This window comes from Oncorhynchus tshawytscha, linkage group LG04 (genome assembly GCF_018296145.1).
Source record: "Oncorhynchus tshawytscha isolate Ot180627B linkage group LG04, Otsh_v2.0, whole genome shotgun sequence".
Classification (NCBI taxonomy): domain Eukaryota; kingdom Metazoa; phylum Chordata; class Actinopteri; order Salmoniformes; family Salmonidae; genus Oncorhynchus; species Oncorhynchus tshawytscha.
The window spans coordinates 42858456-42874181 of NC_056432.1; the positions used below are offsets into that span (position 1 = coordinate 42858456).

The 15726-nt window shown below is 42.5% G+C and overlaps 1 protein-coding gene across 2 annotated transcripts in view; it reads right to left on the minus strand.

Moving 5' to 3' along the window:
• The window catches only part of noxa1 (NADPH oxidase activator 1), a 10118-nt gene extending 8268 nt beyond the window's left edge, over positions 1-1850 (minus strand). The window contains exons 1-4 of one of the 2 annotated variants that reach the window (XM_042320753.1): positions 1669-1850; positions 924-1104; positions 745-827; positions 379-487 (exon numbers count right to left, since the gene is read on the minus strand). In XM_042320753.1, coding sequence (XP_042176687.1) covers positions 379-487; positions 745-827; positions 924-1097 — 366 coding nt within the window. In that variant the 5' untranslated portion in view covers positions 1098-1104; positions 1669-1850. The remainder of the gene's footprint in view (positions 1-378; positions 488-744; positions 828-923; positions 1105-1668) is intronic. The other variant, XM_042320754.1, reaches the window with a different exon arrangement.
• Between the last annotated feature and the right edge of the window lie 13876 nt (positions 1851-15726).

A 15726-nucleotide genomic window follows, 5' to 3' on the forward strand; every position in this document is an offset into this window, starting at 1 on the left:
TAGTATGATACAAGTCCACCTATAGGATCAAGGTGTTAGTATGATACAAGTCCACCTATAGGCTCAAGGTGTTAGTATGATACAAGTCCACCTATAGGATCACAGTGTTAGTATGATACAAGTCCACCTATAGGATCAAGGTGTTAGTATGATACAAGTCCACCTATAGGATCATGGTGTTATTATGATACAAGTCCACCTATAGGATCACAGTGTTATTAGTATGATACAAGTCCACCTATAGGATCACGGTGTTAGTATGATACAAGTCCACCTATCGGATCACGGTGTTAGTATGATGCAAGTCCACCTATAGGATCACGGTGTTAGTATGATACAAGTGTACGCTTTTAAGAGCATGGTGTAAGTCTGTTGTACCTGCCAACTGTAGAGCTTGTAGCGTAGACCCAGCTGTTTGTAATCAATGACCATGTTCCCTCTCATGTGTTTCTGAGCCGAGGTACAGTCATTCAGAGCCTCCTCCAGCCTGCACACATACCCACACACACACACACGCATGCACGCACCACACACATACCCACACACAGCAGCAAGGAGATGTCAGATATAATGGCTATCAGCTAAATGTCTCTTGTAATCCAAAGAATGAATAAACAGTAATTTGCCTTCATAGGTTAACCAATGTCTAAAAACTGTACAGACTCAACCTGTTGTTTACTTTAATAAAAGACAGAACATCAGTAGACCTAAGAGGAACCATAATGTTGTACAGTGATCACTTACCTGCTAGCCATCATGAATGCTCCAGCTCTTTGGAAGAAGCCAACTGCAAGTCGCTCATCCTTTGCTATGGTCTGGTCTAGAGCCTTGGCAACACAGGGTGACAGATAAATATGACACACACACACACGTGCACACCCATACACTCCAGATATTGATTAATCACTCTCCTCCAGACTGACCTGGATGGCAGGCTCCAGCTGCCCCAAGGCGAGGTGAGCAGAGGCGGTCAGAAACAGAGTCCGGGAGGTAGGTTCAGTGATCTGGTTGAGTTTAGACAGGGCTCCCTGCCAGTCTCTGGCATCCACTGCCTTTACCGCCTCATCCCACAACCGCAAAAACTCTGTGTACAACATCCTCCTCCTGTGGTATGAAGTTTTATATAAAGGACAAGTTGTACCACAAAACATTTAGGACAAGTGGTAAGCAGAAGAATTGTATACTGCAATTTTAAAGAGAATCGGGTACATCCATTTTCACACTTTTAAATGTTTGATATAGAGCCATTGTAGTTTATATCGCCCCTGTTGTTTTTCAAAACCCAGACTCCCTAATTAACCGATAACCTTGACAAGTCTGAGTGCAATGAAGACAATAACGAGATTACTCTGAGAATTTCATGTAGGCCTACAATGTAATAACTGGACAAACTGGTGTGGTAGCCTTTAAGAGGGGGGATAACACAACAAATAAAATAATTAGCTGATCTTCATCATTAAACAAGAACAACCAGCTTTGTGCTCATACTCAGCAGACACAGCAGGGAGATTTTGATTGGGTGACTTTTAAAGAGTATGCCAGTCTTTCACATGTAATAATCAACCACATGCAAGCTAGAAGGACTTCCTTAAATATATCTTGCCTTTAAATATGTATTTAAATCCTTGTTAAATCATTGTTAAATATATACAAAAAATGGTTACTTACAGGTTCTCCCTCTAACACTTAAAACATAAACAAGAAGAGAATCCTATGGACAGTTATAGGTTCCTGGTAAAGTATTCCACCTGAGCACCTTGAGTCTCCCTCAGGATGGTAGGGAAAGCTGCATAATTTGGCAACAGCAGTGAGTGAGCCACAACCCTGCTCTACAAGGAAGTCAGTCGCATTCCCTGGGGTGGGGAGGTTGAGCAAGCAAACAAGGCACGGAATGCACCTGGGCTGTTTCTCAAATGGAACCCTATTCCCTAAATAGAGCACTACTCTTGACCAGGGTCCATAGGGCAAAAGTAGTATATTATATAGAGAATAGGGTGCCATTTGGGACATACTCCAGGAGACAGTGACAATAGCAAGAACACAATAGCTTCAATTACAAAGTTTTACTGATTCACAAAGGGCGAGACTACAGTTGAAGGCACACACCCACTGAGATTGACTTAGGTCATGGCTGATTCACACCTTTTATAACACACTCATTATGAAACTAGGACGCATTCACTTACATTCTGGTAATTCAAATTTAACTTTGAAACTTGGGACTTTAAATGGATGTTCAAGAAGAGGAAGATGGAAGGAAAATATATTTGCCATTGGGTTTTTACCTGTCTACCAGAGCTGCTTTCTTTGAGCGCTCACCTTTCCAATTGAATGATATTTGGCTTAACTGTTTTACAAGCTATGTCGTGGTAAAGAACAGGTTCAGCTTTTTATTTTTTTTATTTCACCTTTATTTAACCAGGTGGGCCAGTTGAAAACAAGTTCTCATTTACAACTGCGACCTGGCCAAGATAAAGCAAAGCAGTGCGACAAAAACAACAACACAGAGTTACACATGAACAAACGTAGTCAATAACACAAAAGAAAAGAAAAATAGAAAGATCTATGTACAGTGTGTGCAAATGTAGGAGAGTAGGGAGGTAGGCAATAGATAGGCCATAGAGGCGAAAATAATGACAATTTAGCATTAATACTAGAGTGATAGATGTGCAGATGACGCTGTGCAAGTAGAGATACTGGGGTGCAAAAGAGCAAGAGGGTAAGTAATAATATGGGGATGAGGTTTCTAGCTTCTCTAGAAATGAAATGAAACATATGTTTAAGTAAACTATGATTTTTTTTTATGAATACCTATCCCTGAGGAATCATATTATTAATTAATCATAGACAAATGATTTTTGTATATGAGATACATAGAGACACAGAGAGGAGAGAGGTCATGATCAGATGAGCTCCTGCATTTTTCAGCATTTTCTTAAAAAAACATAGGTTTAGAGTTAGATAAACTTGGATTTATTGTCAGGAACATATACAGGATGCTACCCTCTACACATAACCTTTACTCCAAATCAAAACTCAAAACCTACAACCGGATTTTGGACAGAATTACAGAATCACCTGGAAGGCTTACAACTACCAAGGATTATTATATTATTATATTAGAAGACAAATACACTACATCACTTTATAAGGACTGAACGCTAAATTAAGGCTGCCATCTTGATACAACTTCAATTAGCACTGACGTGTCAAGTGAGAGGTGTCAAAGCCCTTTGTCCAACAATGGAGAGTCGAACAGTCTACTCCAACCAAATGGAGAGGCCTTAGAAGCTGCCTCCCCGCTGTTCAGAGGTAATTCAAATACAGTACCCTGTGTATGTAAAGAATGATAAGGCAAGAAAAGATCACAAAATGAAGCTCTTATGGAAAATCAAAAGACACTTTTGGATGACTATTACAAAAATGGGATCATAAGCAACCTCATATTCCACACAAACCATCCCCTGGCATGACACAGTGCTATATTAGCACACTCCCCCTTTGTTAACCTCTCTGGGATATGTGGGAAGATAGCGCCCCACCTGGCCAAAAGCCAGTGAAAATGCAGAGTGCCAAATTCAAATAAACTATAAAAATCAAACTTTCATGAAATCACACCTGTAAGATACCAAATTAAAGCTACACCTGTTGTGAATCCAGCCAACATGTCAGATTTAAAAAAGGCTTTTCGGCGAAAGCAAACAATGCTATTATCTGAGGGTAGCCCCTCTCTACACAAAGAGAGAATATATTTCAACCCTGCAGGCGCGACACAAAACGCAGAAATAAAAATATAAATCATGCCTTACCTTTGACGAGCTTCTTTTGTTGGAATATGTCCCATAAACATCACAAATGGTCCTTTTGTTCGATTAATTCCGTCCATATATATCCAAAATGTCCATTTATTTGGCGCGTTTGATCCAGAAAAACACCGGTTCCAACTTGCGCAACGTGACTACAAAATATCTCAAAAGTTACCTGTAAACTTTGCCAAAACATTTCAAACTACTTTTGTAATACAACTTTAGGTATTTTTTAAAGTAAATAATTGATCAAATTGAAGACAGGATGATCTGTGTTCAATACAGGAAGAAAACAAACTGACGCTACCTTTCTGGTCATGCGCCTCTATCAAACAGTACACTTGAAGTGGCCCTCGTTTTGAACAGGGCTACTTCTTCATTACACAAAGGAAAAACCTCTAACTGCAAGCAAGTCCCTTAGAAATCTGGATTCCCAATGAAAAACCTTTGAAAAGAAAGTGACCTTGGGGTTTCGCCTGCTACATAAGTTCTGTTATACTCACAGACATGATTCAAACAGTTTTAAGAAACTTCAGAATGTTTCTATCCAAATCTACTAATAATATGCTTATCTTATCTTCTGGGGATGAGTAGCAGGCAGTTGAATTTGGGCATGCTTTTCAACCAAAATTCCAAATGCTGCCCCCTATCCTAGATAAGTTAAGAGAGGGGGTGTTAATGAGGGGTGGAAACTCAGGATACTTGACAACTAGGACTCTGAGTCAGCTAATATAAATCTCAATAAGTCTGGAACAGTAATGGTACAGGGCAACCCCAAATCGTTTTAGCTGGACTTTCACCTAATCAAAGAATAAGCCCAGCAGGAGAAGCTCTCCCTTGAGAAAGATATCCCCAACCGGAGCAGGTCAGACCAGACCTCTTCATTATACACTGTTCAAAAAAATAAAGGGAACACTTAAACAACACAATGTAACTCCAAGTCAATCACACTTCTGTGAAATCAAACTGTCCACTTAGCAAGCAACACTGATTGACAAAACATTTTACATGCTGTTGTGCAAATGGAATAGACAACAGGTGGAAATTATAGGCAATTAGCAAGACACCCCCAATAAAGGAGTGGTTCTGCAGGTGGGGACCACAGACCACTTCTCAGTTCCTATGCTTCCTGGCTGATGTTTTGGTCACTTTTGAATGCTGGCGTTGCTTTCACTCTAGTGATAGAATGACTGCCATTAGGTACCGAGATGAGATCCTCAGACCCCTTTTGAGACCATATGCTGGTGCGGTTGGCCCTGGGTTCCTCCTAATGCAAGACAATGCTAGACCTCATGTGGCTGGAGTGTGTCAGCAGTTCCTGCAAGAGGAAGGCATTGATGCTATGGACTGGCCCGCCCGTTCCCCAGACCTGAATCCAATTGAGCACATCTGGGACATCATGTCTCGCTCCATCCACCAACGCCACGTTGCACCACAGACTGTCCAGGAGTTGGCGAATGCTTTAGTCCAGGTCTGGGAGGAGATCCCTCAGGAGACCATCCCCCACCTCATCAGGAGCATGCCCAGGCGTTGTAGGGAGGTCATACAGGCACGTGGAGGCCACACACACTACTGAGCCTTATTTTGACTTGATTTAAGGACATTACATCAAAGTTGGATCAGCCTGTAGTGTGGTTTTCCATTTTAATTTTGAGTGTGACTCCAAATCCAGACCTCCATGGGTTGATAAATTTGATTTCCATTGATAATTTTTGTGTGATTTTGTTGTCAGCACATTCAACTATGTAAAGAAAAAATAAGAATATTTTATTCATTCAGATCTAGGATGTGTTATTTTAGTGTTCCCTTTATTTTTTTGAGCAGTGTATACAGTGCCTTGCGAAAGTATTCGGCCCCCTTGAACTTTGCGACCTTTTGCCACATTTCAGGCTTCAAACATAAAGATATAAAACTGTATTTTTTGTGAAGAATCAACGATAAGTGGGACACAATCATGAAGTGGAATGACATTTATTGGATATTTCAAACATTTTTAACAAATCAAAAACTGAAAAATTGGGCGTGCAAAATTATTCAGCCCCTTTACTTTCAGTGCAGCAAACTCTCTCCAGAAGTTCAGTGAGGATCTCTGAATGATCCAATGTTGACCTAAATGACTAATGATGATAAATACAATCCACCTGTGTGTAATCAAGTCTCCGTATAAATGCACCTGCACTGTGATAGTCTCAGATGTCCGTTAAAAGCGCAGAGAGCATCATGAAGAACAAGGAACACACCAGGCAGGTCGGAGACACTGTTGTGAAGAAGTTTAAAGCCGGATTTGGATACAAAAAGATTTCCCAAGCTTTAAACATCCCAAGGAGCACTGTGCAAGCGATAATATTGAAATGGAAGGAGTATCAGACCACTGCAAATCTACCAAGACCTGGCCGTCCCTCTAAACTTTCAGCTCATACAAGGAGAAGACTGATCAGAGATGCAGCCAAGAGGCCCATGATCACTCTGGATGAACTGCAGAGATCTACAGCTGAGGTGGGAGATTCTGTCCATAGGACAACAATCAGTCGTATATTGCACAAATCTGGCCTTTATGGAAGAGTGGCAAGAAGAAAGCCATTTCTTAAAGATATCCATAAAAAGTGTTGTTTAAAGTTTGCCACAAGCCACCTGGGAGACACACCAAACATATGGAAGAAGGTGCTCTGGTCAGATGAAACCAAAATTGAACTTTTTGGCAACAATGCAAAATGTTATGTTTGGCGTAAAAGCAACACAGCTCATCACCCTGAACACACCATCCCCACTGTCAAACATGGTGGTGGCAGCATCATGGTTTGGGCCTGCTTTTCTTCAGCAGGGACAGGGAAGATGGTTAAAATTGATGGGAAGATGGATGGAGCCAAATACAGGACCATTCTGGAAGAAAACCTGATGGAGTCTGCAAAAGACCTGAGACTGGGACGGAGATTTGTCTTCCAACAAGACAATGATCCAAAACATAAAGCAAAATCTACAATGGAATGGTTCAAAAATAAACATATCCAGGTGTTAGAATGGCCAAGTCAAAGTCCAGACCTGAATCCAATCGAGAATCTGTGGAAAGAACTGAAAACTGCTGTTCACAAATGCTCTCCATCCAACCTCACTGAGCTCGAGCTGTTTTGCAAGGAGGAATGGGGAAAAAATTTCAGTCTCTCGATGTGCAAAACTGATAGAGACATACCCCAAGCGACTTACAGCTGTAATCGCAGCAAAAGGTGGCGCTACAAAGTATTAACTTAAGGGGGCTGAATAATTTTGCACGCCCAATTTTTCAGTTTTTGATTTGTTAAAAAAGTTTGAAATATCCAATAAACGTCGTTCCACTTCATGATTGTGTCCCACTTGTTGTTGATTCTTCACAAAAAAATACAGTTTTATATCTTTATGTTTGAAGCCTGAAATGTGGCAAAAGGTCGCAAAGTTCAAGGGGGCTGAATACTTTCGCAAGGCACTGTAACCCCACAGACGAGCTACCCCCAGCGGAAAGTCAACCTCCCAGCACAGAGTACTACCCCCTCATTAAAATGAAGGATACATTTACCCAGCTGGAGGTAAGGCAGGTAGAGCTGGAACAGCAGGTGATTACACTCCAGTCAGCACAGACCCAGACAACAGTCCAGCACAACAACACTCTCCTACTAGACCCGGAGAGCTGGAGGTGGAGAGAGACATATCTGCACTCTGGACAGTGGTGAGACAACTTCAACAGGAGAAAGAGCAGGAGCAGGAGAAGAACAGAGCACTAGAGGAGAGGATCAGACTGCTGGAGGAGAGGTTGAGGGGGATGGCGTGTGACAGAGAACAACCCACTAGAGAGGTGGCCACCCCCGCAGAGAAGCCAGCAGAACAGCCCACCTCGACAACACAGTAGAACAGTCCACACCAGACCCTGACCATAGCGTCGACATCACAGCAGAACAGACAAATGAAGAACCCCAAGCCCAGGGGATCTCACCCCCTCTGAACACCCCCTGTCAGCCACCCTGATAGCCCTCCTGACAACCCCCCCACACCCACTGAGGACAATCACAAGACACAGATTGAACTCTTTATGGACTCAAATGGGAAATACAAGAAAAAAAAGTTTTTCCCAAACAGTGTCTAAACTCTGGTGTCCAAACACCCAGCGCGCCCTAGACCTTCTATCTGAGGACCAACTAGGGTCACCCAGTCACATAATAGTACACACAGGCACAAATGACCTGAGACACAGCAGGAAAGGGTGGCCACAGCACAGAAGGGAGTGATTGAAAAAGCTTCTTCTACTTTCCCCAATGCACAAGTGGTTATCTCCACCCTGCTACCACGAAAAGACTTTCACCCTGCCACAATATAGCGGGTAAACGCAAGTATTTCCCGTGACTGTGCCTGAAAAGAACAAATGTTTGCCTGGCCCACCACTTCACCCTGGACTTGAACAGCCTCTATGACCAGGTCCAACTAGGCAGCAGTGCCCACCTTCGCCCGGACTCTAAAGGACATCACTCTCAAACGTAGCCCCAACACTTCGCCCAGACCAGCGAGACACTCTCCAAGACCTGCGGGACCCCCCCCCCGCGGGACCTACACATAGAGGACCCACGCCGAGAGGACTTACAACCAGACCAGAACACCACCAGCCACATACACAGTCCCACCACAACCAATGAACCCCCCAAGTCAACCATGTCCACACCCCATTTAGGCCCCCTCAGATCAAACCTATGCCCCTCCTGCCCACCCCATGCACCCCACCCCCACAAAGAGGGCCTCAACATGGAAGTCACACATACGCCCAGGCCGTGAGCGGGCAAACAGGCCCAACCCCCACTCTTACACTAGCCCAAGCCAATGGCATGTACCAGATGTTCAGCAGGCTCTGCTCACACTTACTGGCCTGAAGCCAAACCACACGACCTACAACATTGGACACTTTATGGAACACAAAGCCTTCACTATCTCATCCTGGAATATCCAAGGCCTGATGTCATCTGCCTTTGGCCTAAAGAGCAGGAACCTGGACTTCACCAAAGAAATCGGTAATACAGACATTGTCATCCTGCAAGAAACCTGGTATAGAGGAGACAGGCCCACTGGTTGCCCTCTAGGTTACAGGGAGCTGGTAGTCTCATCCACCAAACTACCAGGTGTGAAACAGGGAAGGGACTCAGGAGGTATGCTAATTTGGTATAGAGCAGACCTAACTCACTCCATTAAATTAATAAAAACAGGAACATTTTACATTTGGCTAGAAATTCAAAAGGAAATTCAAAATTTCCTCCTATGTGCTAACTATATCCCCCCACTAGAATCCCCATACTTTAATGACGACAGCTTCTCCATCCTGGAGGGGGAAATCAATCATTTCCAGGCCCAGGGACATGTACTAGTTAGACTGTGGTGACCTAAATGCCAGAACTGGACAAGAACCCGACAACCCGAACCCTCAGCACACAGGGGGACAAACACCTGCCTGCAGATGACAACATTCCCTCCCCCATATGCCTCCCTAGGCACAACTATGACAACATAACCAACAAAAACGGGTCACAGCTCCTGCAGCTCTGTTGCACGCTGGGTATGTACATAGTCAGTGGTAGGCTTTGAGGGGACTCCTATGGTAGGTACACCTATAGCTCATCTTTTGGCAGTAGTACTGTAGACTACTTTATCACTGACCTCAACCAAGAGTCACTCAGAGCATTGACAGTCAGCCCACTGACACACCTATCAGACCACAACAAAATCACAGTCTACTTGAACAGAGCAATACTCAATCATGAGGAATGCTAAAGATGGAAGGAATGCAGTTTGGAAACCTACCAAAAAACAATTAGGCAACAACAAATCTCTTTTAGACAATTTTCTAGGTAAAACATTCCAAAGTAGTAGTGAAGGTATAAACTTGGCAATGGAAAATCTTAACAGTATATTTGACCTATCAGCTTCCCTATCAAAACTAAAAAATCTCAAATAGAAAACTGAAGAAAATGAACAACAATGACAAATGGTTTGATGAAGAATGCAAAAATCGAAGAAATTGAGAAACCTGTCCAACCAAAAACATAGAGACCCGGAAAATCTGAGTCTACCCCCCTTCACTATGGTGAATCACTAAAACAATACAGAAATACACTACGGAAAAAGAAGGAACAGCACACCAGAAATCAGCTCAATGCAATTGAAGAAGCCATAGACTCTAACCACTTCTGGGAAAATTAGAAAACACTAAACAAACAACAACATGAAGAATTATCTATCCAAAATGGAGATGTATGGGTAAACCACTTCTCCAATCTTTTTAGCTCTATAACAAAAAACAAAGAGCCAAAAACATATACATGATCAAATATAAATCTTAGAATCAACTATTAAAGACTACCAGAACACACTGGATTCTCCAATTACCTTGAATGAGCTACAGAACAAAGTAAAAACCCTCCAACCCAAAAAGGCATGAGGTGTTGATGGTATTCTCAATGAAATGATCAAATATACAGACAACAAATTGCAATTGGCTATACTAAAACTCTTTAACATCATCCTTAGCTCTGGCATCTTCCCCAATATTTGGAACCATGGACTGATCACCTCAATCCACAAAAGTGGAGACAAATTTGACCCCAATAACTACCGTAGGATATGTGTCAACAGCAACCTTGGGAAAATCCTCTGCATTATCATTAACAGCAGACTCGTACATTTCCTCAGTGAAAACAATGTACTGAGCAAATGTCAAATTGTCTTTTTACCAAATTACCGTACAACAGACCATGTATTCACCCTGCACACCCTAATTGACAAAAAAAAAAAGGCAAAGTCTTCTCATGCTTTGTTGATTTCAAAAAAGCCTTCAACTCAAAAAATGTGTATAGGGTCACCAACCAAGGAGGGCCTACAGCAGCACCTAGATATTCTGCACAGATTCTGCCAGACCTGGGCCCTGACAGTAAATCTCAGTAAGACCAAAATAATGTTGTTCCAAAAAATCTCCAGTCGTCAGGACCATAAATACAAATTTCATCTAGACACCGTTGCCCTAGAGCACACAAAAAACTATACATACCTTGAACCCATTGCCCTTTATGGTTGTGAGGTCTGTGGTCCGCTCACCAACCAAGAATTCACAAAATGGGACAAACACCAAATTGAGACTCTGCATGCTGAATTCTTCAAAAATATCCTCCATGTACAACGTAGAACACCAAATAATGCAGAGCAGAATTAGGCCGATACCCGCTAATTATCAAAATACAGAAAAGAGACGTTAAATTATACAACCACCTAAAAGGAAGCGATTCCCAAACCTTCCATAACAAAGCCATCACCTACAGAGAGATGAACCTGGAGAAGAGTCCCCTAAGCAAGCTGGTCCTGGGGATCTGTTCACAAACACAAACACACTCCACAGAGCCCCAGGACAGCAACACGATTAGACCCAACCAAATCATGAGAAAACAAAAAGATAATTATTTCCAATGTGTCAAGTAATTAACAAAAAAACAGAGCAAACTAGAATGCTATTTGGCCATAAACAGAGAGTACACAGTGGCAGAATACCTAACCACTGTGACTGACCAAAACTTAAGGAAAGCTTTGACTTTGTACAGACTCAGTGAACATAGCCTTGCTATTGAGAAAGGCTGCCGTAGGCAGACATGGCTCTCAAGAGAAGACAGGCTATGTGCACACTGAACACAAAATGAGGTGGAAACTGAGCTGCACTTCCTAACCTCCTGCCCAATGTATGACCATATTAGAGACACATATTTCCCTAAGATTACACAGATCCACAAAGAATTTGAAAACAAACCTGATTTTGATAAACTCCCATATCTACTGGGTGAAATACCACAGTGAGCCATCACAGCAGCAAGATTTGTGACCTGTTGCCACAAGAAAAGGTCCACCAGTGAAGAACAAACACCATTGTAAATACAACCCATATTTATGCTTATTTATTTCCCTTTCGTACATTAACCATTTGTACATCGTTACAACACTGTATATATATATAATATGATATTTGTAATGTCTTTATTCTTTTGAAACTTCTGTATGTTAAATGTTTACTGTTAATTTTTATTGTTTATTTCACTTTTGTATATTATCTACCTCACTTGCTTTGGCAATGTTTATATATGTTTCCCATGCCAATAAAGCCCCTTGAATTGAATTGATTTGATCTTTGTTAACATGAGGCCAAAGTTACTGCTGGACAATTGACCAATAGTGTCCTCTAGTGGCGATTTCAAGAGCTACTGTGTTCTGAACTGTCTTGCATGATGGCACAGTATCCCTTCTATGATTGACCCCCACAATGTAGCCTCAGAATCACTTAGGCAATAGCTTCACATGCTGTGCTTCTAGTCTTGAAGAGACTACCGGACATTCAAAACGTTAAACCACATACTGTATGGCAGGGACACTCAAGTACTATTTGAGAAGGTCCAGTCACACATTACCTAGGTGGTAAAGGTCCGGACTGATATGCCATTTATCGGCTTAGTAACAAACCCCCACCTCACAACCCATGCAACCCCAAACTGTTCACATCCTTCTTGTCCTGTTCTTCCTGCTTTCATCACTCAGAATCAGAGCATCGTGGCAAAAACTGACATACTGAATGGCCAAACCTTCAGGTTGCCGAATAGCCACAACTGTTCCCCGTTCCCCTCCTGCCCCACGTTTGTTTACAAATGTTGCCCCTTCTAACTGCAGCAACTGTACAGAATTTAAAAATAATTGTAAATATATACAGTGCCATAAAAAATGATTTTTGCATATTTTTGATACCGAATTTTATCAGCCCTTCAACCAAAACCTAATATTAGATAAAGGGAACCTGAGTTTATAAATAACAAAAATGGACACTTATTTAATTTAATTAACATAGTTATGCAAGACCCAATTCCCCTGTGTGAAACAGTAATTGCCCCCTTACACTTAATGACTGGTTGTTCCATCTTCAGCAGCAATGACAGCAACCAAATGCATCCTGTAGTTGTTGATCAGTCTCTCACATCATTGTGGAGAAAACTTGGCCCACTCTTGCATGCAGAACTGCTTTAATTCAGCGACATTTGTGGGTTTTCAAGCATGAGCTGCTAGTTCCACGTCCTGCCACAACATCTAAATTAGGATTAGGTCTGGACTTTGACTCAACCATTCCAAAACATGAAATTGGGCCAAATTTCCTCCGTAGCAACTTGAGAGACTTATCAACAACTACAGGAAGCATTTGGTTGGAGTCATTGCAGCTAAAGTTGGCACAACCAGTTAATGAGTGTAAGGGCGCAATTACTTTTTCAAACAGGAGCATTGGGTGTAGCATAATTTTGATTATGAAATTAATTAATTAAGCATTAATGAATTATTGTGTTATGTGCTCATACAAAAACCTCATATTAGGTTTAGGTTGAAAATCTGAAAACATTGAGTATCAAACAATATGCAAAAGAAATGTCCTCTCACTGTCAACTGCATTTATTTTCAGCAAACGTAACATGTGTAAATATTTGTATGAACATAACAAGATTCAACAACTGAGACATAAACTGAACAAGGTCTACAGAGATGTGACCAACATAAATGGAATAATGTGTCACTGAACAAAGGGGGATGTCAAAATCAAAAGTAACAGTCAGTATCTGGTGTGGCCACCAGCTGCATTAAGTACTGCAGTACATCACCTCCTCATTGACTGTGCCAGATTTGCCAGTTCTTGCTGTGAGATGTTACCCCACTCTTCCACCAAGGCACCTGCAAGTTCCGGGACTTTTCTGGGGGGGGGGGTGGCCTTAGCACTCTCCCTCCGATCCAACAGGTCCCAGACGTGCTCAATGGGATTGAGATCCGGGCTCTTTGCTGGCCATGGCAGAACACTGACATTCCTGTCTTGTAGGAAATCACACACAGAACGAGCAGTATGGCTGGTGGCATTGTCATGCTGGAGGGTCATGTCAGGAGGAGCCTGCAGGAAGGGTACCACATGAGGGAAGAGGATGTCTTCCCTGGAACGCACAGCATTGAGATTGCCTGCAATGACAACAAGCTCAGTCCGATGATGCTGTGACACACCAATCCAGACCATGACGGACTCCACCTTCAAATCGATCCTGCTCCAGTACAGGCCTCGGTGTAACGCTCATTCCTTCGACAATAAACGCGAATCCGACAATCACCCCTGGTGAGAACATGATTTGAACCCCTGTAGTGGGTTGAGTCACTGATGTGATCATCCTGTCTTTCCTAGCCACTGTGCTTCTACACCTGCATTGCTTGCTGTTTGGGGTTTTAGGCTGGGTTTCTGTACAGCACTTTGAGATATCAGCTGATGTACGAAGGGCTATATAAATAAATGTGATTTTGATTATTTTTTTGTTGATTTTTTGTTGATTTTTATTTTTTATTTTTTTTGGTGAGAGAAAACCGCGACTCGTCAGTGAAGAGTCCTGTCTGGTCCAGCAACGGTGGGTTTGTGCCCATAGGCGATGTTGTTGCCGGTGATGTCTGATGAGGACCTGCCTTACAACAGGCCTACAAGCCCTCAGTCCAGCCTCTCTCAGCCTATTGTGGACAGTCTGAGCAGTGATGGAGGGATTGTGCGTTCCTGGTGTAACTCGGGCAGTTGTTGTTGCCATTCTGTACCTGTACCGCAGGTGTGATGTTCGGATGTACCGATCCTGTGCAGGTGTTGTTACACGTGGTCTGCTACCGCGAGGACAATCAGCTGTCCGTCCTGTCTCCCTGTAGCGCTGTCTTAGATGTCTCACAGTATGGTCAATGCAATTTATTGCCCTGGCCACATCTGCAGTCCTCATGCCTCCTTGCAGCATGCCTAAGGAACGTTCACGCAGATGAGCAGGGACCCTGGGCATCTTTCTTTTGGTGTTTTTCAGAGCCAGTAGAAAGGCCTCTTTAGTGTCCTAAGTTTTCATAACTATGACCTTAATTGCCTACCGTCTGTAAGCTGTTAGTGTCTTAACGACCGTTCCACAGGTGCATGTTCATTAATTGTTTATGGTTCATTTAACAAGCATGGGAAACAGTGTTTAAACCCTTTATTAGATCTGTGAAGTTATTTGAATCTTTACGAATTACCTTCGAAGGACAGGGTCCTGAAAAAGGGATGTTTCTTTTTTTGCAGTGTTTATATACAATACCGTTCAAAAGTTTGGGGTCACATAGAAATTTTTTGTCCATTAAAATAACATCAAATTGATCAGAAATACAGTGTAGATATTGTTAACGTTGTAAATGACTATTGTAGATGGACATAGGCACCTGCAAGTTCGGCTGATTTTTAATGGAATATCAACATACAGAGACGTACAGAGGCCCATTTTCAGCAACCATCACTCTTGTGTTCCAATAGCACATCCAATGGCACAAATTGCCAAGACACTGAAGATCTCGTACAACGCCGTGTACTACTCCATTCACAGAACAGCGCAAACTGTCTCTAACCAGAATAGATAGAGGAGTGGGAGGCCCCAATGCACAGCTGAGCAAGAGGACAAGTACATTAGAGTGTCTAGTTTGAGAAACAGAGACCTCACAAGTCCTCAACTGGCAGCTTCATTAAATAGTACCCGCAAAACACCAGTCTCAACATCAACAGTGAAGAGGCGACTCCGGGATGCTGGCCTTCTAGGCAGAGTTGCACGGAAAAGCCACATCTCAGACTGGCCAATAAAAAGAAAACATTAAGATGGGCAAAAGAACACAGACACTGGACAGAGGAACTGAGTCGCATCCCAGAGTCGCCTCTTCACTGTTGACGTTGAGACTGTTGTTTTGCGGGTACTATTTAAGCTGCCAGTTGAGGACTTGTGAGGTGTCTGTTTCTCAAACTAGACACTATTGTACTTGTCCTCTTGAACCGAGCTCAAACTTAATTTCATCAGACTAGAAAATCTTGTTTCTCATGTTC